This window comes from Castor canadensis, chromosome 11 (assembly GCF_047511655.1).
Source record: "Castor canadensis chromosome 11, mCasCan1.hap1v2, whole genome shotgun sequence".
Taxonomy (NCBI): domain Eukaryota; kingdom Metazoa; phylum Chordata; class Mammalia; order Rodentia; family Castoridae; genus Castor; species Castor canadensis.
In genome coordinates, this window is record NC_133396.1 from 125,638,652 (window position 1) to 125,665,806 (window position 27,155).

General features: G+C 42.7%; 1 protein-coding gene across 7 annotated transcripts; it reads right to left on the reverse strand.

Moving 5' to 3' along the window:
• Nucleotides 1-1,887: 1,887 nt before the first annotated feature.
• On the reverse strand, nucleotides 1,888-27,128 carry Pfkfb2 (6-phosphofructo-2-kinase/fructose-2,6-biphosphatase 2). 7 transcript variants are annotated; one of them, XM_074048457.1, is made up of 17 exons: nucleotides 26,816-26,949; nucleotides 25,927-25,972; nucleotides 25,682-25,792; nucleotides 19,385-19,510; nucleotides 18,601-18,697; nucleotides 18,199-18,265; nucleotides 17,990-18,064; nucleotides 17,567-17,623; nucleotides 16,633-16,757; nucleotides 14,275-14,482; nucleotides 13,762-13,908; nucleotides 12,900-13,004; nucleotides 11,801-11,930; nucleotides 10,986-11,048; nucleotides 10,698-10,762; nucleotides 4,393-4,464; nucleotides 1,888-3,928 (listed from the first exon to the last, which is right to left on the reverse strand). In XM_074048457.1, the coding sequence occupies exons 3-16, from the start codon at nucleotides 25,770-25,772 to the stop codon at nucleotides 4,435-4,437; spliced, it is 1,386 nt and encodes a 461-aa protein (XP_073904558.1). In that variant the 5' UTR covers nucleotides 25,773-25,792; nucleotides 25,927-25,972; nucleotides 26,816-26,949; the 3' UTR covers nucleotides 1,888-3,928; nucleotides 4,393-4,434. The 7 variants fall into 7 exon arrangements, with proteins under 7 accessions (XP_073904558.1, XP_073904556.1, XP_073904555.1 ...); XM_074048454.1 differs by lacking the exons at nucleotides 1,888-3,928; nucleotides 4,393-4,464; nucleotides 26,816-26,949 and adding exons at nucleotides 9,412-10,064; nucleotides 25,231-25,277; nucleotides 26,981-27,128; XM_074048455.1 differs by lacking the exon at nucleotides 4,393-4,464.
• Between the last annotated feature and the right edge of the window lie 27 nt (nucleotides 27,129-27,155).

The window sequence follows — 27,155 nt, forward strand, 5'->3', positions numbered from 1 at the left end:
ATATTCTATTTCTCGAGGGATACATACTCTTTAGTGTCTTATATACAGCTATGTACAAAATATTTGTACAAGAAAGGATTTAAAATGGAAAGAAAATCTAGTTTAGTCCTACCTAAATCTAGACATAGAGCACATATTGCAGAAAAAGGCAAATAAGTCTTCACTTCAATAGCTTACTTCAGATTTATCACTAGTAGGACTTTGGAAGTCCATATTACTTATACTATCGTCTTACTGATATTTCTCCATTACATATAAAAAATACTTACACAGGTAGGATATATAGACTATAAACATCCTCACAAGTTCAAGCCAGGTTTTATTGTTAAATGAATTAAAAGAAAACTTTGTTTTCAAATTTTGCAATTACAGAGAAATGAATGTCACTTGAATATATACATTTTCTAACATGTCAAGGGGAGTAATAGAGGAAGGAGTGTGCTCATTGTCACCTAGCTCCTGTTTTCCTACCCCAAGATCCGGGGCTGGGCTTCAGGATGGTGATCCCTTTAAACTGTATGTGAAACTAAAGTGCACCTGCCTTTTTCTGGGAAGAGAATCCTTAGCTTGTCAAAGCTCAAATGAATGAATGTAGGTTTCCAAGAGAATAAGTGTAGGTTGGATGGTGCAGAATATGGGTAGGAATCACATATTGTGATAGCATAATGCTAGGCCATTGCCAGCCGGCCACAGGAAGTGCTGGTGACTGAGCCCCAGGCCTCACATTTACTGCACTTGTTAGGCAAGCACTCTACCACTTGAGCCACACCCCCAGCCAGTTTGTTTTTGTTTTTGAAATAGGGTCTTGACAGCTTTGCCTAGGCTTGCATCAGTTATACTCCTACTGCCTCTGCCTCCAGAGTAGGCCAGTGAGGGGTTGTCATGGACAAGGGTAAGCTAGTGAGCCTGAAGGTTGACACTGCTCACAAAGAGTCCAGATTGAAAAACTTAGAGAGGTTTAAGACATGATGTAATAATTAAAGCTACAGGAGAAATGCAAATAATAAACACCAGAGCACTCTCTGAGTCATTTTCTGGCTTTGATGTCTCTGTTAAGCTACCAGCTACATTTTAAAATGATATGGTATGTGTTTCTTGGGTCTTCACTGTTACAAATCTGACCGTTTACCTTGCTGTGAGGCACTGGCTTTGACAATTCCAAGTTAGGTATATCACTGAATAGGGTGGGTATTCATTTACCTACCTGTAAAGAAGGAGAATTATTCTTTTACAGGGGGTGGTTGGATGCTGAATTAGATAACACTTGAAAAAGTGATTGGAGATCTTTTCAATGAAATTACACCTTTGATGTCATCCCGTCACTGTCGTTACTCTTCTAGTTACACTATGAAAGCACAATGTATGCGTCAATACTGATAACCTCTCTCGCTCACTTTCAAACTTGAATTTATAAGTCATTTTTATCCTACCAGAAGAATCCTTGAACTTAGAGAACTTGGAAATGCTTTATTGCTATTATGGACATTTTATTTATCTTGGCTATTGGCCAAGAAGAATGTTCCCAGTTCCTTTATCATACACATCTACATTTACATAACTACTATCTAATAGCAATTTTGGTCAGTCCTTCATGAGGGGAGAGAATGGGCTCCTGACCTGCTGCTAACATTTTCCTTTCCAAAAATATGCTCTAGAAAAAGGGTAGGGACTTGTTTGAGCCATTGCCTGGCAACCAGTGGGCATTCATTAAATATTTGGAAATAAGTGAATAAAAGTCTGGAATATGAATAATGCACGAGGGTAATAGTCTCCTGATCACAATGAAAAGCGAGTGAAGCTTGACAGATATGAGTCACCAATTAAAACACCACTGTGTCTGAAAAAATACATATTGTCTAATAATTTCGGAATCATTTTTAAAGAAGCTAGTTTCAAACACATTTTGGACCATTTTATTAAAATTTTATGCACGTATAATGTACAAATGCTATCTTCTTTTGTGTATGATCACAAAAATCAATTGCTTTCTTTAATTAAAAATAACTTTTATTGTATCTTCTTATTACAAAAGCAATACATGTTACTGACATATTTTAACATGATTTTATTTACCAAGGAGATGGACGTTACTCCAGAAAAATACATCTCTTGGCTTATAATAAAAATCAATGAGAAAAACAGTATTTAAAAAAACTCACTGTGACATAACATGTTATTATCCTCTTACAGAACAGATGTTCATAGTCTAGAAATTTAACTTAAGGTAATACTATGAACATAAGACTTGAAAGTTCAAGCCAACTACATTTCTACCAAAAAACTGACAACATAAATTACATTACATTCCGATTAAATACATGCAAATGCTGATAATGAGAACTTCAAAATGCCTTACATAGAATAAATAACTCAATAAAAACACTGATCATCAGAAGATAGGGTTTTTAGATGCAGAGAGAAACCTGCACCGCAAGAACAAAATCATTACAGTACAGCATGCTACAAGTAGCCAGCTGAACATCATCTACTACAGAGCAGGGTGAGGAGCCTTTCTGAAGGCAGCTTGTGCGTATAAAGTAAGTTCTGCATTGCTGGATGCTGGACTGCCTGCAGTCCAGCTCATCACATTTTAGATAACAGTCTTTGTATCATCTACAGTATCAAAGAACCATTCAGCAAAAGCTGTACGTCATTACTTTTCTTGCTATTTATCCTTTTGCCCAACAACTTATCTTAGTGAAAGGAGGAAAACATTTAAAGTTAAAAACATCCAGATCTTAAAAAAATAGATATAATTTACTTGGGGGAGTCTGCATTCTTCCTCAGGAGTAGTAACATATTAAAATCACATTTAAAGAGACCTATTTGTACATTTGACACCAATTGACTAATGAATATATCAAGGTCTTTCTTCTCCCGTGCTTCTGCAGTGTGACATGAAAGACCAGCTAGCAGATCATGATAATGACAACTAGCTCAGGGGCAGCTCTCAAAGTCACAGCACAGCTCTGTTAGAGACCCCAACAAGGGGCATATCTATCTCTACTTGTTTTGAAGCCGAAAAAACAAAAAAACAAAAACCAAAAACTCCCTGGTAGAGTTGACTCCCAAGGAGTCATCTTTCTTTCTTTCTTGGATATAAATAACACCCTACTTTTTTTTTTTACCAGCCCCCATTCTCAATTATCCAGGAGTGTTAAACCTTGGGTAGAAAATAAAGTAGTTACAAAAAAGAACTTAAAGATGGGCACCCTTTGGGGGTAGCAGGTGTCTTATAGTCATTCTGTCCTGGAAGGCCTAGAATGAGAATAAGTTCTCTGAGTCAAAGGGATGCTAGAGAAACACTCTTTCATTACTGTAGAAGAGACAATTCAGGGACTGATTTCTCAGATACCCTCCATACAGCAGGCGATTTGTCTCGTTTCAAGTGTGACCAGAATGACTGCTAGCATACAGGCACTGGACTCCAGTCAGCTTGTCTGCCACAGATGCAAATACCAGCTCTAACTGCATGGGAAAGGCTTCCTGGAGTTCATTCCTCTCACCTAGAAACTAATTTTGAAGAAGTGTATTTGCACTTTAGGCAAAGGATAGCCAGCTGAGGGTGCACACAGTAACAGGGTATAAAATGCCTAAACAGAACAATATTTGTAAACCTGAGCCAATTTCAGCAAAGAAACAATAAAAATTCATCAGTTCAGGCTGTTGAACATTGTGAGGCACAGTATAGCTAATACTCCCATTAGGAATGAGGGGAAAAAAGGTGGTGATATTTTTCTAGGCCTCATTTTGGTGGCCCCAAATTTGCAGACCCCACTTAACTTCCTGTTCTAGCCTCAGTGGTGCTGACTTCCCAAGCTTTTCAGGAGATGGATTCCGTGGAGATGTCTGGCCTCAGCCTCACAGCATCGGAGCACAGTGTGAGGGATGCCATGGAGGGGGGTATAAGCACAGCCTTCACATTCTCCTAGGAGTCAGAGGGGAAGAGATGCAAAGCCATTATACCACAACCAAAAGACAAACTAAGGAAAGTGAGCAGAATCCCTCCCCAGCCCTTCCATTGTCCACCCCCATCCCCATATCCTCATGCATGGAAGGACACAATGGTGTCCCTACACACACAAACCTTGACTCTGGGGGGGTAAAGCAAACTCTAACGGCATAGCTATATGCTTCTTTTCCTGAGAAACTGATCTTGTGACGTTGGGCCAGGTGCCCCCTTCACACCTGGACCCTAAGCTGAATACCCAGGATATGATGCTGAAGTGATTAGATACCTGTGCCAAGAAACAATGCCAACAAAGTGACATTGCTGTCAGGAGCTACTCGGTTTCTGAGGAGGGTCCCTGCCATTGCAGTTACCTTAGACCATTCTGAAATCAGTAATCAGAGCAGGAAAAACTTCTCATAAGCTAGACTTTAATGTTTTACCTTGTTAGTAATTCTTCCCTCTGTGACAGTGTTTCTCAAATGTTAAATGTTTCTATGAAGCACCTGGTGACCCTGTTAAAATGAAAGTTCTGGTTCAGTAGGTCTGGAATGGGGCCTGAGGTGTGCAGTACTAATGAGCATCTGGGTTTTGTTAGAGTAACAAGGAATAAGGCAAGAGAGCCTCTTTGAAATGATTCCACCTGTATTTCCTGTTCCAGAATGTAAATACCATCTTGTACCATTAGCAATATTCTCTTTAGAAACAAGGGGCATAGTTTAGAAACAATAGCCCACCAAATTCTAAAAGGTCTCCCAAATTTTTTTATAATACATAATATAAGTTATACATTATTAATGGGAATCATAACACTATATGCTCAAGGGTAAGTTTTTCTTAAATCTTGTATAGGCACCTGTAAGTACACATGACTAATCAAGTTTGTGTGCTTCCCAAAATGCCTTCCCATATTCCCCAGAGGGTGGTAAAAGTGGGTCATGCCTACAACCATGGACTTCACTCACAGAACTTACGTTAGCTTGCCTAAGTCTCAAGTGTTATATAGCAGCATGGGACAAAGTTTTAGGGGTAGGTGGTAGGTGGGACAGAAACACAACCCAAAATACAAAATAAAAAACCCAGAAGCCTTCTGATAGGTTCAAGTTACTCAACAATTTTATTTACCCATTCTACACACACACGTACACACAAAAAACCCCAAATTCCTCAAATACAGTAATTCATACCTTAAATAGATCTGAATAAAATATTTTGTTATCAGTGTCACCAGATTAAATCAGAATGCTATGAAAGATAGACATTCTCACTTTGAACAGATCTGTGCCTAGGAAGTCTGCAGTGGAACTCTGTTCCTGGGCTTCCCAATCTAGCCCATTTCCATCCAAACCAGGGGTGACCAGACCCACTCCTAGTCCCCTCTAAAGGACACCATGTGTAATTAGTCCTTTGCCATAGAAAAATCATCACCATATCGGAATGAGTTCATCATATTACTTCAACATAAAAAATGTGTACAAGCAATTCAGACACAAAAATGTTGAGCAAATATTGATCACAGATATCCAGTGAAAGTCTTACTGCAAAGAATATGCTATCCACTCTTAAAAGAAGTTTTTAAAAGCAAAATTTTCCTTTGAATTTTTACTTATTATATTAGGAGTAGAAGCCAAACACATGGCAGACTAAACACAGCAGCACTCTCCAATGGAATGCTACATTCCTTGACAGGGTAAGTTGAGAACACAGAGGGTTCAGGAACTGATGGTGGAAGCCCCAAAGCAGGGGACTGGGTGAGAAGACTTCAAGTACAGGTCACAATTTCAGGCTCTGAACAAGCATTACCTTAACTGAGTTCACAAAACACTATACAAGTAACGTACAGCTCTTGTCTTACAAAACAATGAGAATATGGATGCTATTATATGAGTCTATGAAAAATTAGTGTACAGACTTCCCCATGAAGAGAACCTGTGTGCAGTTCCTTTCTTTGTAGGAAATGTGCTACAGACAGAGAATTACAATGATGTACATATACTACAATGAGTACAATGAGAAATCAGGCAGATTATTGCCTTATAAACTACTAAAGTCAATCGACACACAAACCCCACTAGAGATAATCTTCTGGACACTATGAATGTAAATTCTTGGACATACTTCTGATGTGTGTCACCTCTAGGGAAAAACCAAAGATTTAGCATGCTAATGTTGCAACCTGACTCAATTATTATATATTCTGAAAATAAAAATATTTTAAAACACAAGTCAATGGAGGGGGTGAATTCAAGTATGATATATTTGATACATTGTAAGAACCTTTGTAAATACTACAACGTACCCCCACCCAGCACAACAATTAAAAAAAACACACAAGTCAAAATGCATCCAAGGAAAGCTAGGTAAATCTGCGACACTTCTAAACAACAAATACCACATGGCTTCTAGGCTTGGAAAGGACAATGGAATGTGCACGAGATCACATTACTCAGCTACAGTTGTCTCAATTACGGGACATGTTTCACCTTGTCCACTGGCCTCCCTAAACCCCAAAGACTTTCTCTGGAACTCAGATCTTCTGCTCCAGGGAGGGGGAAAAATTGTAAGATGCATTTATTTCCAAACAGTTATCACTCAAATGCCAGAGTTTTTGAAGATCAAATGTGGATTGCAAAGAGGACTGCCTGGATCCTCAGCTGAAATTCTTAACCACTCAGTCTATGAGTACAAATAATATATTGTATCCCCCAACTCTAGCTTATTGGGAATCAGAGACAGTGACATAGACCCTAACACAACACGTTCTTAAAAGGTTTTCTTTTTCTGCTTTCTAACTTAATGTGAAACCATTCCTTTCCTAAAACAAAACAAGAGACAATGCTGATAATCAGAGAAAGGTAAATTCCAATTTGGAAATCAGGAGATAAGCACAAAAATGGGTTCCCTAAATCTGCTTTAGATTCCTCTTACAAATATATTTACAGACTTCCTCATTTGCCTTTGAAGCAAGCAAAAGAAAACAATATATTACGACTTTCTTTTCCTCATTTTACACTAGATCAAATGCCAAAGTCTTCATCAATTCCCCCCTATAACAAAATCCAAAGCCTAGCAAAGAGTACTCTGGAGGCCATTCTTTGTTTGTAGGACTTGTGATATGAACCCAAGAAGAGAAATGTGTATCTACCACCAAAATGCTTTCAAGTTAACGACAGGAGAGAAGGGCAGAAAAGATGGCAAGTAATACTTGCCTAAAAATTGGAATGAGTTCTATTCTGTTCTATATCCTCCTGGCTTCTTTCTCCTGAACATCTCTGAAGGGATCTTGTTCTAAAAATTGAAGGATGTTGAAATTTTGTTGCTTTCAAATTACAACTTCTCCTGTCCTATCTAAAAAGACCATCTCAGTCCTCTTCCAGAGGAAGCAAATCAGCACAAGGGGAGACTAGAACAGTAATGGGCAGTCTGAGAGCCAGAATACATGTCCAGTGACTTGTCTCTAACAACAGTGTTTATAACAGGCTAACTCAATGCTAGTTGGTCATAAAAGTCTCCTTTGCTTAGATGAGATACAGCCTAAAATCTCAGTCTTTGGGTCAAAGTTCTCTCTTTTCTCATTCATTCTGAATTATTCTTACAACAGAGGCAAAGTCAGCACTACTAGATTCAGTGTGTTGTTCTTTTGCAAATGTTCATTTGTCATAAGTTACATAGCCTATTTCAAAGCAACATTATTCAGGGAAAAGATTTCTTCTTCTTCTGGGTGTCCTGCCCCTACCCATTCCAAAACCCCACAAACAAAGACACTAAAGACATTGTGCAACTGGTTATCAGGAATAGCAGGTTACTTTATGGCTTGGACACAATCTCAAAAGTTTCCCAACATTGGAAACTGACTGAGGATTCTATAAGGAATTTCAATAGTAAGGGCTCAAGGCCAGGAGTCAGCTACCCACAACGACCACCTTCCTCATCCTATGGGTTTTACCTCAGCACCTCTCTCCAATGTGCTTAAAATCCCCAGCTTTTACCCAAGAACATTTATTTAACTTAGTAATTTGTTCTATAACCCCCTGCAATGTGAAGGGTAAGATAGACTAGAATTTAGAATAACCTTCTAAAGCACAGCAGCCTGCCTATGAGGGGGTTATTTCACTGAATATTGTAATCTGCTCCAATATCTAACTCCAAAGAACTGTCCTCAGAACAAAGAGGAATTAAGAATTCCAAGGCTGAAACTTATGTAAGAAACTACTATCCTGGTATTTTCCCATGCAGCTTCATAAAGTAGAGTTCTTAAGCTGGGGTATGAATCAGAATATTAGGGAAACACACACATGTCCAGACTTTAACTCCAGAATTCTGAGTCAGTACCCAGTCTGATTCAGGTGAATCCAGGCATGTATATGCTTCACAAGTTCAAAAGGGGATTCTAAGGAATGTTTCTAATAAGAGTAATGGTAAAGGTTTTCCATCACAAAACAAGGCAGAGTGGCTCAAGTGGCAAGTGGCAGAGTACCTCACCAGCAAGCATGAGGTCCTGAGTTCAAACTCCAGTACTGCCAAAAAAAAAAAAAAAAAAACCACAACACTTGCTCACATGAATTCTTAATGTATGCACAATCATTTATTTTATGTGCAAAGTTGGGAGAGAGGTTAAGCAATCATAGACCACCAAGGGGCTAATAATCCTTTCTTTAAACAAGACTTGTCTTACCTTAGGAAGAAAATGGAACGACAGAAATGATAGGTAAATATAAACACTCAAGAGCTAGACCTCCAAGGGACACTTCAGGACATTTACATGAAATAGTTTCTTCTTAAAAACAAAATACCCCAATAAAAGAGATTGAATTCATCATCAAAGCTTTTCTAACATTTGAGGAAAAAATGCACATGTGAAAAAAAAATTTACTTTAGGACAGTGTTCTGGAAATTACTAGAAAATAATGAGCAGCTTTAGTGAACTGTCTCTAGCAATCCAGACTTGAGTGGTGACTCCTGAATGTAGCATCATCCTTTTAAACAGCCCCAGAGGTCACTGGCTATTGTAGGAAAGTTGCTATGACTGGTAAAGAACTTGAAAGTCACAGGAAAAAAGTCTGGACTGAACTGAAAGCCTGCAAGCACTAAAGGATTGCCCACTCTCTTACTCACTGGAACCCCACTCCATAGTCAGCAAAAGACCACATCTTCAAGGTAGAAACACAAGCCAAGACATTTCCCACATCCTCAGAGCCAGCTCCCCTAGGCCATCAAAAACTTGGAATTGTTTGTCATGAAAAGAGGCAAGAGCTCTCACCCTATGTCCATTTGCAAGCTCCAGAGCATTCTGTGGATGTTCTATAGCCTGGGCTGACCCTTGCAGGACCTGGCTGGAGAGGAGGGGAGAAAGGAAAGGAAAGACTACCCCAGTGCAGATCCATGTAGACCCACTGAAGACAGAATCAACGGAGCCCAGACTTCTTCCGCACCAACCGCCCTTCCTTCCAAAGCCACCACAATGCCATGCATTACACTGGGCAATCCAAAGTGGAAATGGAAGAGGGGAAGTCAAGTAAGTATTGTGAGTAAAAGACACATTAAAGAGACAAGAAACAAAGGGGTTTTGTCTCTCTCCATTTAACACCACCCCTCCACTTAATCAACACAAGGACATTAGTCAGTTTAGGTGACAGGGAACAGAGAGAAGAACCAAGTACATGAGGCATGCGTAGCCCCAGGGAGTACATACTCTTTTCCTCCTCCTTCAGACCATCCCATCTGGGAACCTGTCTTAAAAGACCCAACTTTCCATCTTGCCCCTGGGTAAGGAGATGTTTCAAGTTGGAGAATGGCTAAATTTAGTTTTATATTCTGTGTTAACATTTATGGTGAGGTGCCAAAGGTAGGGATAGGGGTGGAAGTTAAGTGACTCCCTGCTGATTAGTGACAAGGGCTGGAGAGAAACACACGGTTACACCACCGGAATGCTGACTTGGGTCTTCGGCTGGTTGGCCCCTTCTTGCATGTCCAGGGCATGGAGAGGGCTGAGGGGCTTGAGGGGCCGGCTCCCAACACTGTAATTTCTTGGACGCCTGATTGTATTCGAACTGGACAGAGGCGTAAAGCTGTTCCTTCTCATCCTTACAGGGGTTTGGTTCTTGGGAAAGTTGTTCTGATTGGAAATGGAGGGACACCACACAAATGAAAGCCATGCCAACAGCTCACCCATAAAGGTCAAACAATGCTTGTAAACACAGCAGCTTCCTTCCTCCTGCTCCTTTGCACAGCGGGCCTTACACAGGATGTGGTCTAGTCTCACAGCCCTAAGGACTGTAAGGATCATAATGGGAGCAGCTCCCTGAGCATCACGTTCCAGAACAGGAAAAGGGCCCAACAAAGAAGGGCTTTACTTAAGACCAAACAGATTACCAGGGACAGATGGAGGAACCACCATAAACCTACTGACCTCACCTGGTAGGCTCCTAGTCTAGACCCTGATTTCTAAAGGGAGGGCTTCCCAGAGGGACTAAGAGGGATTTGTATTTCACTCCAGGCAAACACTTTTCATGTTTAACTAAATTTCCAGGAGCCAACTTTCAAGGCCAAGATTCATGAAAGAGGTACTCATTGAAAATTTTAATAGTTTCCACATCTTTTCCTTTTGGATATAAGCAGACTACATAGGCATGAGTTCTGAATCTCTCTTCCTTTGGTACATAAAAGAAACCTCAGTGTCTTGATGCCAAAGATTCAAAGGCTCAAGATGGCGGAAACCTGGCACCTGTGTCCATGGAACAATACTTACAGTTGGCTTGTCACGGTGAGTGTTCACAGCCTCCACGTTGAGTGTAATTGTTTCTACTTTGCACCCTAAGAAAACAGAAGAAAAGCCTTCAGGAAAAGAATCAAAGGAAAATTGCTTAGTTTCAGTGTGGGAAAGCACATCATCAATGCATGTATGTACTTCTACATACACTCATATAAGCACATCCCTTTAGAAATAGAAGTCAAACTTCCAGATGACCTTCAGAGATAACTCAGATATCCTACCTTCTCAATCCCCACCTCTGCCAGCCCCTCAACTCATAGTTACCATAAGCCACAGGAGTAAGTTTGAAGATGGTATGGAGTGGACACCTCAAGTATGGCAGTTCATCTGAAAGCAGAGAGAGCAAGTGAGGGAAGTCTCTTAGGACTATGGAGCAAGATCAAGTGAGTAAAAGAGAGAATAAAGGAGCTCATGAATTTTCTTTACCCTGACTACCACCTAAAGTTGAACAGCTCCTTCCCTCAGCCCCAGACAATTATCAAGGTCAAAGAAGTCACCCAAGCTACTGAGTAATAAAGAAGGAAATAGGGCCATTCTCAATCCTTCTGTACAAGCAAAACAGAAGCAAATGCTATAGCCAAGGGCCCCCTGAGAGGGAAGACTATGGCCCACCTGGTAATCAAAGACCATTCTGCAGACTTCTAGGTACTCAGGGAGTGGGGAAGGGAAGGACCAGAGAAGGGCAGCGGCATTTCCTTACTGGTCTTTCCAGAAATGGTTGCTCTACCTCCAACCCAATAGATACCTCCTCTAGGCAGCCAGAGTGACAAGCTGGGGCTATTCAGCCACTCTCCTGATGCTTCCAGAGTGTCAGCTCAACACTGGCCCTTTAGCTAGGCAGGATCAAGCAGTGCCAGAGCAACTACCCTCCACGGGGGGCTTTTGTAGCAGCAGAGTAAAGTCAGCAAGTAGTTGATAGATGGCTGCTAGGAGCCCTACTCTGCTGCCTGAAGAATGTACTCTAATTTGAGTGGAAGGAGGGAGGTCTGGTAGCCAGGAATCCTGGTTCTACTGTGAGTCTAGCCTTCTCCCCACAAATATATTCCCACCCCCTACCCCACCCTTCCCTCAAATAGCACCTGCACCCTTATCCAAGAAGTAGGCAAGGAGACAGCGCATGACAGCCTGGTGGCAGATGACGAGAACATTGCCCTGACGTTCCAGCTCCATGATGACAGGCTCCAGCCTCTGTACCAGGTCCTGGTATGACTGTGGGGTGAAGTGGGATAGACTGGTAGGAGGCCAGATGCAAACTGGCAGCCAAGTCAGTGGCTGAGTCCCAGAGTCAAGAGGCCACTTCTTCCCTAGCTGGCTTTCCTCCTGGAGGCTCAGCTCCATGTTGCCTAGCCAACCCCCTTCCCAATGTCTTAAGAATACTAGCATCTTTCAAGAGCAATATTTAGACAAAGAAAACCACAAGTCAAGAAAAGGAAATTTGAATTCAATTTGTGTTTTTGGGTTATTTTGCTTTTCTTCCCACAGATGAATAGGTAGTGTGTAAGGTAATGAGAGACCCTAGAAGTTTCCTTCAATCTCTGCCAGTCTATATATTTTCTTTTTGGTGGGGTTTGAACTCAGGGCCTACACCTTAAGCCACTCCACCAACCCTTTTTTGTGATGGGTTTTTTCGAGATAGGGTCTCATGGAACTATTTTCCCAGGCTGGTTTTGAACCTTGAACCCCCGACCTCTGCCTCTTGAGTAGCTAGGATTGCAGGTGTGAGCCACCAGCACCCAGCTCTGTCATTCTATTTTATTTATTTCTGCATTATACATTATACAGAAGCCACTTAGATGAGAAAACAGCCCAAAACACTGATGATGATGGGAAAGTAATTCATGTCCCATGTACTTTCTATTGACTCTATTGGCTTGAATGGGGGTGGGATTGGGGAAATAGAGTGAAAAAAAAAAACAAAAAAACCATATCGAGTCTACAACCTTCTGAACACAGAGGACATCTCGTCACCTTATTCCCTAGAAAGCTTAACAAATTAATGAGGCATCTGACTGCCCAAACTGAATTAAACACAGTATGACCTAAAGGTAGGAAGATAAATGATGCCTAAACCACCTTTCTGTACTCCCTCCCACCAAGATCACATTCAATCCTTTCCCCAAATTAAAGCTCAACCCCAGCAGAGGACTGGGCAGTTAGTCCACATGAAGGGAGTCTCACCTCCCCACCAGGATATCGATACAGATACTTCTCTTGATCTCGAAGTGCAAATTCCTCTGGGTACCGCTTTTCAATCTCTGCATACGTCATCTCCTCACACACGCCCTGCAAGGAGCCACACAGATGTGAGGGGGCAGACTGGCCCACACCCTTTCCATCCCAAATGAGGAAGATGGCAATGAAGAACACTAATTCCCACTACGTGCCAGGTCCTGTGCTGGGTACTGGGACTGGTTGTGACCAGGGTGTTGCAGGGTAGGAGTCACTGCAGAGAGGAGGCAGTTTCTATACCTTAAGCTGCCACTGTCTCCTATTACTGGGGGGAACTTAAAAATCAAGAACAGTCAACAGGACAAAAGAAGTGGGAAGCAGGGAGGGAAGGAAACCGAGGGAACTGGAGATCTTGCAGGAGGAATGAAAGAGTAGGAGGAAGGGAAAATGAAATATTCACAAAGTTTTATACTTAGGGATAGATAAAGCCAAGAGAAATTTTGAGGACTCTTCTAGAATAGCTAGTCAGATGATCTAAGCAGAAATTAGTGAACTGCATTGTTAGCTATTTCTTTTTTCCCAGGAAGTAAATATACAAGGGACAAAAGGAGTCCTTGTTAGCCCCACTCTCCCCAGGTATCAGAGTGGCTGGGTCAAAAACTGGTTTGGGTCCCACCATTGGTGTAGATATTAGAGCAGTCAGGAAGCTCTGATTGGGGCTACAATTGTCTCCACTTTCTCCCCCAACACCGAAAAAGACCACAGATGCAGATTTCTCCACATTTCTACTTGATGGTTCTGGTTTTCTGGATAAAACTACTCAAATCATAACTTATAAGAGTTTTCTGCCTGAATCAGAGTTCCTACTCACAGCATCAATTTCATTCAGAATCTTCCACTGCTCGTAGGTCACCCCAAGAGATTCAGCAGTCTGGATAGTCCTCTTCAACTGGCTTGTCCACACCTTGAGGTCTTGTATCTCCTGTTCCTCCAGAAACTTCCTTAGAGCTTGGGCAAACTGGAGTTTAAAAATAAAAGTTTAAAAAAGACACACGAACACACCTAACTCTATGTATAATGGGAGTTTGTCCAGCCATGATCAAAATAACCCAAGAGGAAATGAACTTTAACTGAAGCACCTTGGAGCACCTAAGAACATAGGTGCCCAATAACACCCAATAATTGCCTAACGGCTAGATGATCAGAGCAGAAATGGCTTTAATACAGAGGTAGGAGCAATGAGCAAGAGAACACCTTCTGGACTTGCTTAACTATCTGAAACAACTGCCTAAGCCCTTAAGAAGAAGGGGATAAGACAGATGACCTCCAGCATGCCCTTCTAACTCTAAGCCTAGGACATCCACCCTGCTGGCTGATTACGCACCTGTTTTCCCCGCACAGAGAGGCCCGAGTCACCCCCAATCTTCCCTAGGAGATTGAATTCACTCTCCCCATGTCGGCAGAGGTAAATTGTACGAGGCTGGACGTGGATATTCATGAGGTAGTACACTATCTTGCTCTGGATGTAGTCCTGGACTCTGTTGACCAAAAATCGCTGGCCCACATTCATCACCTTGATAAAAGAAAGATCCCTGGGGCAAAGAAGGAAAACAGTCCCAGGGTAAGAAGTCTGAGGATAACAGTGGGCTACAGGAAGGATTGTTATAGATATTTATAGACCACTGGTAGCTTTTCCTCCCCTCCCATCCTTTCCATGTTTATGGAACCACATGGTAAGAGATGGATGACTCCTCAAAACCAAGATGAAGTACAATTTCCTGAGCTTCTAAGCAGCCTGTACTATTTTCTAGCGCCCCTGTGCCATGCAATGTAGGTAAATACAGTAGACAAAACTCAGGCTTCCCATCAGGGGCCAGACTGAATGGCATGAAGATTTTGCTATGCCCAAAATTTGGTGAGAATTGTAAACTCCTTATGGAGCCATTAAAACCTGGTCAGAATATGGCAAAACTAGCAATGAGGTGAGGGAGGAGGCATCGGAAGCATAGGCAGAGAAGCTACTTGTACCTTACACCTATTTAACCCAGGATCTTTCAGAACAATTCTGGAAACTACTTGCTTGGTGGCCACTATGGATTTTTCTCAATATAAAAGTACTAAAGGCTTATTCCAAAAGAAAAAATTTAGAACAAACGTAGAACTAGGCAAATCATCCATCACCCTACAACCAGAGATAAATACCTATGAACACATATACTCATATATAGAAATATTCTTCTAGAAGCCAGGTACCAGTGGCTCACACCTGTAATCCAAGCTACTGGGAAGCTGAGATAGGGAGGATTGCAGTTTAAGGCCAGCCTGAGCAAAAAGTTAGCAAGACCCCCTTCTCAACCAATAGATGAGTGTGGTAGCACGGACCTGTCATCTTAGCGACAGCAAGAGGCATAAACTAGGAGGATCACAGTTCAGGCTGGTGAGCTCCAAGACAACCAGAGCAAAAATGGCTGGAGGTATGGCTCAAGTAGAGTGCCTGCCTTGCAAGTGTGAAGTCCTGAGTTCAAACCCTGTACCCCTGTACCATAAATATATATTTTCTTCTAAAATGTTCTGCTATGTAGAACTTAGAGCTAATTAAAGAAGATCTTGTTCTGCCACATCTCAGGCAATGGTTTTCAACCATGTATTAAGAAAACACTTGCAAATACTAGCACTCTGGGCAACCCATTTGGCAAAACAAAGGTTCAAAACATTAAACAGACCAGTGCAGCAGCTTAACAGTGTGCCATGCACGCTGGTCTCGCTGTTAGCTTAGCTGCAGGGTTGTACCTTATTTGAGCAGAGCTGTTAACTGCCCTGAACACACACTCTTTCATAAGGTCACATTTTCACAGGTTTCCATGCGCACACTGTCTTTGACATTTTGCTATGGTTCTTATACCTCACACATGAATGAGGTGAATCTGTATTCTATACTACACTGCCAATAGACACTAATGATGACTAGCACTGACCGGACTCTTCTGGGTCAGACATATTCCTGTGGCTTTATGTGTAATATATATGAAATACAGTATGCAATACATTACATAAAATGTGTTAGGTTATAATGTATTACATGTGACACAAGAACATGTTTAGTATGTATAATATTATATAGTAAACTTTAAAAGTTAATCAAAAACTAGTGACATATCTCCAAGGAGTGTCCTATAACACCCTAGGTCAGAATCTGGAGCTGTGGTTCTTAACTGGGGGTGATCTTAGTGCCAGCAGACATTTGGTAAGGTCTGAAAACATTTTTGGTTGTCACAGCTTAGAGGTGCTAATGGCATCAATAGACAAAGGCCAGGGATGCTGCTAAACATCCTATAATGTACAGGACAGTCCCCAACAACACAGAGTCATCATCAAAACGCCAATAATGCCAAGATGGGAAAATCTTGCTCTAGAGAACAGGGAAGAAAAACATGATCAAAAAAGTTTCAGTATTTAAGTACAAGATGCAGTGCCCCCAAAAGCCACAAATCTATGCCATGTTTCTTTGGAGTAATATAAACAGTAAGGTTCTAGATTACCAGAAGGAAGTTAGGGGGTGGAAGGAAAAGGACTCTTTTCCCAGATGAGAGCCCTGCCTCAGCCCCTCCAAACCTCCTTAAAGCTTATTTCCTAGGGTGGAGTGGCTCAAGTGGTAGAGTGCCTGCCTAGCAAGCGTGAGACCCTGAGTTCAAATCCCAGTACTGAAAAAAAGATTAGTAAACCTTACTTCCTTAAACCTTACTTGTCATAGTTGTCTGGGTCAAGGGGTCGGTAGGTGACTTTATAGCACTCAATTCTCTTGAGGAAGTCCTCCATCACATTCTCTCTGTTTCTTTCAGGGTAGTCAGGACTTGACACTTTTACCTCCTAAAATCACAGGAATATTTACAGCCTGGTCAGAGGTCTGCCCTTAATAGCTCTCCTACCAATAGCCACTGCTTAAAAAAAAAAAAAAAGTCCATAAAAGTAATCTTTCACTAGAGCATTGGCATTCCCCTTCATTGAGCACCCCCTGCTCCCATCCCATCCTGTGACCCTGGCAACCAAGAAGTGAAAGACAACTGGGGAGTCATGTGCCTGCCCTTGGCTGAAAGACAGAGGCAGTCACGCAGCTGACACTGCTTCTGGGCCCAATCCCTTTATGTAGTTTCCTAGGAGAACAGAATGGGCTCCAATTTTCTCCATCACCTGACTGAGACCCAGTGCCTCTTCCTCAGATGACCCCAGCTCCTACACTGCTGCAAGGGTACCACCGGGAGACCATGTGCAAGTGTCTACTTAACACAGAACAACACAACTAATTGGATGGGGACTGTCTTATGCAGGGCATGAAGAGCTCAATACATAGGATGCTGACTGGTTTATTGAACAATTACTGGGCAGATGACCTTCCTATAAGGTATCCAGGTCTTGGCATCCAGATAATACCAGAACAAAAAGCTAGAACTCCCACAGTCCCAGCCTAATTCTTACTTTATTCTCCAAAGCCTCAGTTTCTTCTCCCAAAGGAAGTGTGGGGAAAGTATAGATTAGAGCTCTGTTAGATAGAAAAGACGTCTCTGTGATGTTAAGCATGTCTGTTTCTGTTTCTTTCTTCCATTACTCAGATGCCTCTCTATACAGGCACACACACACATACAGAGGGCACAAAGGTGACAGGGAGGGCCATCACCCACCAGGATATTGGCAGCAATGACATCAGGATCATCACAGACAGATTCCACAAAGAATACCTGGCCATGGAGAGAAAGGAGTAATAAACAAGTCAGTCATGCCAGGCTGGTAATTAAGAAAACATGCTTATCTACCCAACCCAGCAACCACATCACCCAGGATTTTCTTCATGAAAGTAGCCTTCAAGACCTCCTCATTTAAAAATACCTCTCACCATGTCTCCTGGGCCTTAACATACAAGCAAAATTTGGAGAAAGGACCTAAAAGTACATATTCAAGTATTGGGGGTATGCCCCAAGAGAAGAGAATCAGATATCCAATACTTAGCAGATTCTTACCAGATTCAAATAGATCTGCACCCCTCCACTTTCTAATTTCCCATCTCCACTTATCCCTTTTTCCTCCAACATGAAGTCAGATCCTACCTTGAAGGAATTCTGCTTGGCAAAGTCCAAAATCATGTCCCTCCTTTCCCGGGTCGTATTGGTAGCATCAAATACCTAAGCAGAAAGCACACAAGGTAAATGACTGGGAAAAGAGAAACAGAACCCCACCAAGGCAGACCCAAGGGAGGGCTGAGCAACCAGGATGCTAAAAGAGTTGAGACCAAGAAGGAGAAGCAGACAAGACTTACTGCAATCTGCCCATTCTCCTCAGTGAGGTAGGCCTTAACATCCTCCAGTGCTACCAGAGCACACTGTCTACGGGGAGAGCAAAGGAAATGCGTGAGAAGAGTTAAACTCCAACAAAGTGTCACTTCTCTTCCCACTGGTCAAAAGGTTTCCCCAACCACATCTTTCAACTTTCCTACTGAGGTTTTTATACCATCCTATATCTCCCTCCCCGCCCAGTGAATTTTCAGGCTTAGCCTACAAACAAACAAGCATTTCCCCAGCCCTGTTCTCCTATCCCCTCAAGCCCAGGGTGATCCACCAGTCAGAAAATTTCCACCTAAAATTCCCACACGATGTTTATTAAGGAAAACAAAGCCTTATCACAGCGTTGACCTGAAGGTCAGGCCTTAAAAAATACTCACTTGCGGATCTGCATGGCCTCCTTGTTATCATGCCGAAAGAAGTCATAGGATTTATAGGACTTCACTGCTTCACGGCGATACACTCCAAGATTAAACACTGCAGAAGATACCCAAATCCATCAACAGTAAAACAACGGTAGCCCCACCAAAGGGGATTTCATGGCCTAATGTCAGAATGACCAAAGGGATGAAAAACCACTATGGAATGTTGAGAACGATACCAGATTAAGAGTCAAAAGGGGGCTGTGAGTGGTGTGGATGTCTGCAATCCAGCTACTAATGAAGTGGAAGGAAGAGGATCCTGGTTTGAGGCCAGCCTGGGTAAAGTTAAGGCAAAGACCTTATTTGAAAAACATACTAAAATGCAAAAAAAAAACAGGGCTCTGGCTCAAGTGGTAGAGTACCTAGATTCAAGTCCTGACTTAGGAGACCATGAACAAGTCTTAGGCTGTCTGAGTGGCAATTTCCTCAGTCACTCTATTACACCAGGTTACTGCTAGGGTTAGATAACACCACACATGTGCAAAAGTTTTGAAATATAAAGCCCTATTCTCACTTAATTCTTAATACTCCTATCAAAGGCATTCCCTCAAACCTAGGTCAATCTGTCCAGCCAAGGAAGATACAAGTCTGGGACAGAGAAAAAAATCCAGTAATTAAGGAAGCAACCACTATTTCTGCCAGAAGCATCCTATAACCTTGACGTCAGAGAGAATAAGTCTCCCAGAGGCCTGTGGGGCCCAGGAACTAATCTTTCTCTTCCCAAGGAGTGACTCATGCCTACCTTTGGTGGGCACCCCAATCCAGTTGAGATAGCGGGTTAGTTTCTTGGACACATAGGTTTTACCCCGGGCTGGCAAGCCAATCATAACAATGAGAGTTGGAGAGTTGGTCATGTAGGAGGCCCACGCTAGAAAGAAGTGAAACAAACAAAACTAAATGATTGCAGGCCTAGTACCATTTACACACTGGTCTAGGAATTTCATAGTCATAATCTCATCCTCATAAATCTGTGGGGCAAAGGTCCAGGAGGAGTGGGCAGACAAACTAAGACTGTACTGGGAAGATTCTCCTGAAATATATTAAGGGGTCATGCAGATTTCCAGAAAGTACCCAAACTAAGACATGTCTTTCCCATATGCCTGAAGTCTTCCCAGAGGTATGGGGAAAATGGGGAAAGTAGCAAGAATTAGGAAGAAAGTAACTATGTTACCTCTTAACATGAGAACCCTGAGTCATGAAAAATCCTACAGCTGTGATTCTGTCAGTGCAGAATTGAGCTAGCTTCAAAATGGTTCCTATAGAGTTTCTATCTTAAGGATCATACCCATCTCTTCAGGGTCAAGGCCAGGAATTTATTGCATGATGCAAAAAAGAACCTTGCCCCAAGCTGTTTTGCCCTCTATACTCTGGCCATGAGCTCCTCCTTAAGTCAGAACTTCTTGACCATGATGAGATTTAGTGGGCAAAGACTATCTGATACAGGTTTCAATAGACCTTAGGAAGCTTCAGGGTAGAGCTAGCTCACAGGCATCAGGGCCAGCCTGCCTCAACAGCCCATAAAAAAACAAGGCAATTGAAAAGCAGAAAGAATTGTTGGTCCACCCTTCCTTCAGTAAACTAACTAATTTCATGAATGCTCGTTTGCAGAGATGAGTCTCACTGGATAGGTGGGCTTAGAGGTCAGGGGACTTGCCTAAGGACACACACTGAGCCAAGATAGAGACTGCTTTTCTCCAAAAGAGGCCCCTCACAGGCTTGCTCACAGGGTTGATTTCTCCCTACCCATCCTGCAGCAGAGGAGAGGTCAGAAGGACCTGCATGTACACCCCAAGATGAAAACTAAGGATCTTCAGGGAGGGCTCAGGCTCTGCCAGCTGTTCCCAGCAGGAAAGAAACATCTTGACCTTCTGCTTCCCAATACCACTTTCTAGAAGGGGCCCTGCAAGTTGTGACTGGTTTTCTACAAAACCAAGTTGATCTGATAAAGCTACGAAACTATTCTGTAGAATGGAGGTTCTTGCATGAGAAATTAATCAGTCATCTTTTGAGAAAGAAATGTGACAAGATTCCAATGGTGAAGTGGGTAGAAGAGCAAAGGGAGAGAACTGACCTCAAAAGGAAGTTTCAGAGGGGTGGCTGGCAAGAAGTACCAGGAAACCAGAGTGGCCCTGTGGTGAGAGAGTAGGGAGATGCCCAGACTTGGGCCAGAGGGCTGGGCTTTTAGTCCTCTACCCCCTGTACATGTGGGGAAATCCTGATTCTGGGCAGAAGCCCCTCCAAGGAGGTAATGGAGCAAGACAAAGTGGTTTTTACCTCTGTCCAAAGAGAGCTGAGAGGCAAACAACACTACCCTGCTGCCTTGGAGGGCATTCATTCCCGATCACTGATCCCTAATGGGCAGGCAGTCTTTGCCTGGCATCAGCTGCCTCAGGCTGAAGTGGTAAAATCCCCTGAGTCTTCAGGTTCTCCAGCTGAGCACACACCCTCCTGTATCCCCCAGGATGCAGCTCATTACTTGCACTTTTAGGCCTGCTCTGTCCACACTTTCCAGCCCATTAGGTCCTTCCCCCAAAGGTGCTGTTACACTTCCTGAAGCTTAAAATGAATGGCCACTTAGAAGCTGCTCTGAGGGCCACCAGGGAGCCAGCTGTTCAGTGTTTACTATAGTGGACAGAGAAAGCTAGGAACAAAAGAAAACCTGGGACTCTACACCTTGTCCTGTAGTACCACACCTCCTGCCTCCACCCAGCACAGATTCACACCCACACACACACACCCACACACACACACACCCTGCAGCAGCCAGGGCTTCTCATTTTCCAAGTAAAAAAACCTACCACACCTACATCAAACTGCCACATCAGCAAAGCTAAGAACATTCTGTCCTGCCTGTTAAAAACACACAACCACCCCCACTACCTTAATTTGAAAGGAAGATACTTCACAGTGATTAATTCCAGAAACAATGTAACTTCATCTCTTGAAATACAAAGGAAATCTGTTTCAGTACTGAAATTCTTTTCTGTCTTTTTTATACAGTCTCTAACTTATTTTCTTAATCTTAAACTCATTTTCTCTTCATAAGCATGTTTAGATGAAATGAGGGCTTTTCAACTTCCCCCATCTAAATGTAAAAACTCAAGTCCAGAGGAGTTAAGATCTTTGCCCACAGTCTCACAGTAGAAAGTCAAGGTCAGTGCTCTTGACTAGATTCCTGGTTTAATGACTACCCATCCAGTCCCAGCTGCCAGCTCTTGGGCCTTGTGTCAGCACTTGACAAAACAACTCCCATGGTACACAAAGTTATGTTCACCATGCTCATCTAGAAGGATGGTCTAGGAGAGCAATGGTTTCTAGCTTTTCCATGGCCAAGGTCTTCTTCCATTATTAACTCTAGAAAGGATCAATATTTTGACATATACAGCCCATAAAGCATGTTTCATTAGTGATATCTTACTTTTCTTAATCAGAAGTCATAAAAACTGATAATCTTCTGCTGTTTAACTGATAGGCATAAAATAACCAAGTTCATGTAAGTGCAGCCAAACTCTAAGAAAGCCAACACTTTAGTTAACCAGTAAGACACATTTTATAATGGCCAGCTTCCATCAGATATTCTAAAGTAATGGAAACAGCTTAAAATATAGAGCTTAAAAGAGCAAATTACTAATAGGAATCAAATTTCCAATGTGTCTGTCATTTCTCCGATTATTTCTGTAGGAAAAATTGTTGACACACATGTGCAAAGGTGAAAAGATGCTAATTGAAGCATTCATTATTGATAATGAAAAACTGAGAATGGTTTAAATGCCTATCAGTGCGAACCACAATGAAAAAAGAGTAAGTTTTTAAAATGGAAATGGGAGAACTAAGTGTGTGTAGGATGAATCTCTGTTGCTTGATAGGATACATCAGAATAAGATGCCTAAAAGAATCTAACTGAGTAGAGATAGGAGAGATTATAAAAGATTTTTACTTTTCACTTTCTTTTTCTTTATTATTTGAATTTTCATGAACACATACTGCTGTTGTATTTGGGTAAGATACATATAGGAATTTGTCTGCACTAGATGTACTCAAAGTAGCAAAAAAATTAAAACAGAAGAAGTAGGAGGAGGAAGAGAAGGAGAGGGGAGGAAAAGGGAAAAGAAACAGAATGCAGAAATCCTCCCCCAAGTTCTTCCAGAGAACCCTGAAACCAGTCATCTGAGCACCTTAAAGACACCTCAGCCAGTACTCCCTCTGCACCCCATCCCTGGAGCAGCTGACAGGCCAATAATGCTCCTTTGGAGGTTTTGGTTCCCTAAAGTCATTCTTCAGCCCTGAAGTTCTCAGCCCAATCACTTCCCAGACTCAAAGTTAGCCAGCACAGGTGTAATTAGCAGCACGGGAATAGCAGTTAAGCTATTAATATATATCAACTCCTGGTGTGAACACTAACCAGCCAGGAGCCTGTAACAAGGTACATTCAGAACGAAAATGAGGCAACTCTAAGCCTAGATTTCCCAACGTGGAAAAGATGTCCACAAGCAGTGAGCTTGTCATAAAGGATGTAGTGGCAGAACAGAATACTTACAGTATGAACCTACTTTCATAAATAAGATATACCCTAGTAAGACATTTGAAAGAATCAAACTAATGTATGCCTCTAGCAGAGCAAAGAAAAACGAAATAAACTACATGTATTCACATAACTGTTTTCTCCTTTGAGTATGGCCACTATAGTCCCACAGTCCATCTGTGAGGTGAGGAAAGTGGAATGCATGAATGATACTGGTTTCAAGACAACCAGAGTCCTCCAGTTGGGTAGAAAAAGCAGCTTAGAGAAAAGAGTGGAGGCTAGAAAAGAGAAATTAGAGGCAGAGCAAGAATGAGAATCTAGAAAATGTGAAAGAGACCCGGAATTCCTGCTTCCTTTATTAAAAGCCTTCAAAAATGCAGAAGAGACAGGAGGGCAAGTAGAAGAAGAGAATAAGGTGGAGCTAGAAAGACTGCCTATGGGCATCCCACAGTCAGAAACACCCACAAAGATCAGTTCTGCTCCCCTCTCTGCTCTCTACTCTTTGGGATCACACAGGTTATAGAAATGTGACTGCACCGCTTTAAGAGGGACATCATGAATCACCAAATCTGAGCTATAATACTGTCACACAGAGGAGAAAACACTCTTTACCGAAAAAATAATCCTTCACAGGGCTCTTTTAAATGGTGAGATCCCAGGCTGGGTGTGGTGGCTCGTACCTGTCATTCTAGCTATTTGTGAGGAGGATCATGGTTCGAGGCCAGCCCAGACAAAAAGAGTGAAAACCTATCTGGAAAAATAATTAAAGCAAAAAAGAGCTGGGAGTGTGGTTCAAGTAGGAGTGGCACTGAGTTCAAACTCCAGCACTGCAGAAAAAAAAAAAAGAAAAAGAAAGGGGGCAGAGGTGAGCTCCCAGCACTTAAATGTAATTCAATTTATATACAATGTTTCAGGAATAAATACAAGAGGCAGACAGTCACCTGTGAAAAATTACACATATAAGCTATGTCCAACACTCTTCTAAGTGCTTTGCTGTATTTGTTCTTTTAATCCACACATCACTCCTGAGGGAGAGACAAGTATCCCTCACTTTATAAAGAAGTAAACTGAGCCAGCTGTGATGATGGTACAAGTCTGTAATCTCAGCACTCAAGAGGCTGAGGTAGGAGGATGAAGAGTTTCAAGCCAGCCTGGGATACATAGATCCCTGCCTCAAAAAAAAAAAAAAAAGGGATAAAGAGAAAGAAAGAATAAAAGAGGTTTATATATTAAGGAGTAAACTGAGGCATAGAGAGGATAAGTAACTTGTTGAAGGGCACAGAACTAGGAAAGAGTAAAACCAGGGTTCAGATCCAGGCAGCCTGATGACACTTAAGCATTGTGCAACACTAGTTCTCCCTTGTGGGGCATTCTGCCCTTTGTACATGGCTTCCTGCCCTGGCAGAGAAAGGACCCTAATTGTAGGTGTGCCGACCCCAGCATCACATCCAAACCAGCAGCTTCTGTCCAGGGGCCTTGTGGGTGCTCAGCAAAGACAGATTGTGGTCATGAATCATGAAACTGACAAGAGCGTAACATCAAGGTCAAGGTCGAGGCTCTGGGGAAAGCTTTCAACATGAAACAATTCCCGGTCTCATGTTTGTCAGCTCCTTCCACCTGCTGATATATATAACTACTGAAGTGAGAAGAACTGACAGGGTTCCAAAGGAAAGGTGCAGTCCAGAAACACAGGCAAGATTAGCATTCCTTGAGATTCCCAGAAACATCTGAGACCAATGTGCCCAACTTTGGGGGAGCTCTGCAGCCTATAATGATGCTTAAGAATGCAGATGCAAGGGGACAGAAATGATGTTTCATCCCCCTGCAGTCCCTCAAGCTGTCTACATCTAAAAGACTGGCAGGAAAATGTTCCTGTGTACCAAACATGGTGGCATATACATGTAATCACAGCACTGGAGAGTCTGGGGTAGGAGAATGGCAAGTTCAAGGCCAGCCTGGGCTTCATAGCAAGACCCTCTCTCAAAAAAAGAAAGAAAAAGAAAATACTCCTGTGAAATAGTTTGCAAAGCACAAAGGTTAAATTGATAAGAGGGTAAGGTAGGTACCCAAGACACTGTGAGATGTCACATGTAGGGGCTCAGTCCCGTGAGGTCTGTAAGAATGAGAGAAGACAGCACTGACTTCTACCAGCAATTTCTGCAAAGAGCAACACCCTCCCAGAACTTAGCACAACAGATAAAGGAAAACTAAAACAGTAACAACCCCAAGTAAGGCCTACACCCTGCTACTCTACCTTCTTGTGTGAACAATAGTTGCAGATGCTCCCAAAGGAAGTGTTAAGAAACTGCCCAGCCACATAGCAGTCTAACCCCAAAAACAGACATTTCACTTAAGTCTACTTATTCCTGCCAGAAATGGCCCCCTGGGAACTGTTTTAAATTCCCATGTCAAAGAATTATTTCTCATTCTCCTCCCAAGCAGCAGAGTCTAAGATTACAACTATATTCCCAAAATAAAATCCTGAGATGGCAGCCCCTTATATTCTCCAGCACTCACAACATTTCTTTTCTGACATTCGAAGATTTGGGGGTTTGAGTTTACAGCTTCTGTTGCTGTTTTCTGAGGAAGATGCACAAGTCTCAGACATGGTAGCTCTTCAGGAGGCACCTGGAAGGGAGAAAAATAATGCAAGGAAGGGAAGGAAGATGTCCCTCAAAACAGTGCAGAGGATCAGGGTGGTATAAGTGAAAGAACCTGGGCCAAGAGTCAAGTCCAGCCCTCCTTCTCCCAGTTAATAGTACCTGTTCTTGGATAAATCATGAGCCTCCTTGGGCCTCGTTTCCTCACCTATAAAGAGAGATGCACTTGAATTTTGTATTTATTTGCTGACTTAGGAGTTTACATGCACATATCTATTCTTCTGCAATCTTCCATTAATCACTTAAGATGTTAGATTTTGGTATCATTGTTACTTCTTCCCATTTTACAGATCGAAAAACTGGGGTTAACCAAATTAGATGGCTTGTTCAAGTTTCTTCTTAACTTCAGACTACAATTTTATCAATCTGGGGAGAATAGTGGTGGCAATTTGGGGTGGGTGGTGGTGGGGACAGAGCAAGTACATTATCAAGACAGCAATTCTAATCCAAAGATAAGACTCGGTCCTGAAACTGGAAGGAAATCTCAAAGTGACGAGCTGAACTGTGTTCCCTGACAGTAAAACTGTTCCTGAACTCTGAGACACTCCTATCATGTCACCATTTCTCCTCTGCGTTCTCATTCCCAAGTCCTGCTCTGAATGTGCCCTTGTCCCTATCCTTACCCTGGGGCTCAGAGGAAATAAATGATTTCCTCAAGGTTACCTACAAAATAAGGCTAAACCCTGATACTACGTGGGGTGGGAGAGCCCCAAGCTCACTCCCCAAGCCCAGATTCCCAAGGACTCTTGAGGACATACGGTCCCGCTGCTTCAAAGCCTCGCATGGTTCCTCTGCTGATCGCACAAATCCTTCCTACCCCAACACCAGCTGTCTCTCCCAGTCCCAGCTAGTCCACGCGCGGGGTACTGCGCTGGGGCCGGCACTTCCCAAAAGGGCTAGACATCATTGCCCAGCACCTGGTCTCACCGCACACAGCCCCTCATCCGTCCCGCCGGCCCAGACACCCAGACGCTGCACAGCTGTGGCTCACCCTAGCCTGTGACCGATCGAAAGATCCCCCAGGGCTGTGGCCCGGGCGCTTCCCCGGAACGCCGCAGACCCGAGCTGACAGACGGCGGCTGGGAGCTGGGCACTCCAATCCCCGGCAAGTCACGTGGCCCCTCTTGGCTCCGCCCACCCACGCGTCAGCCCTTACCTGGAGAGAATCATCGCCCAATGAGGCACCTGTAGGGCCCAAGGGGCGGGTCCCAGGCGGAACCACAGACCCAACCTACAGAAGGAAGATGGAGCTGTGAAGGAGAAAGATCGCCGGCTCCCAAGTCTCCCAGCACTGTAGAGGTTGGTTGCATTGTTGCTTGGTAACTAGTGGG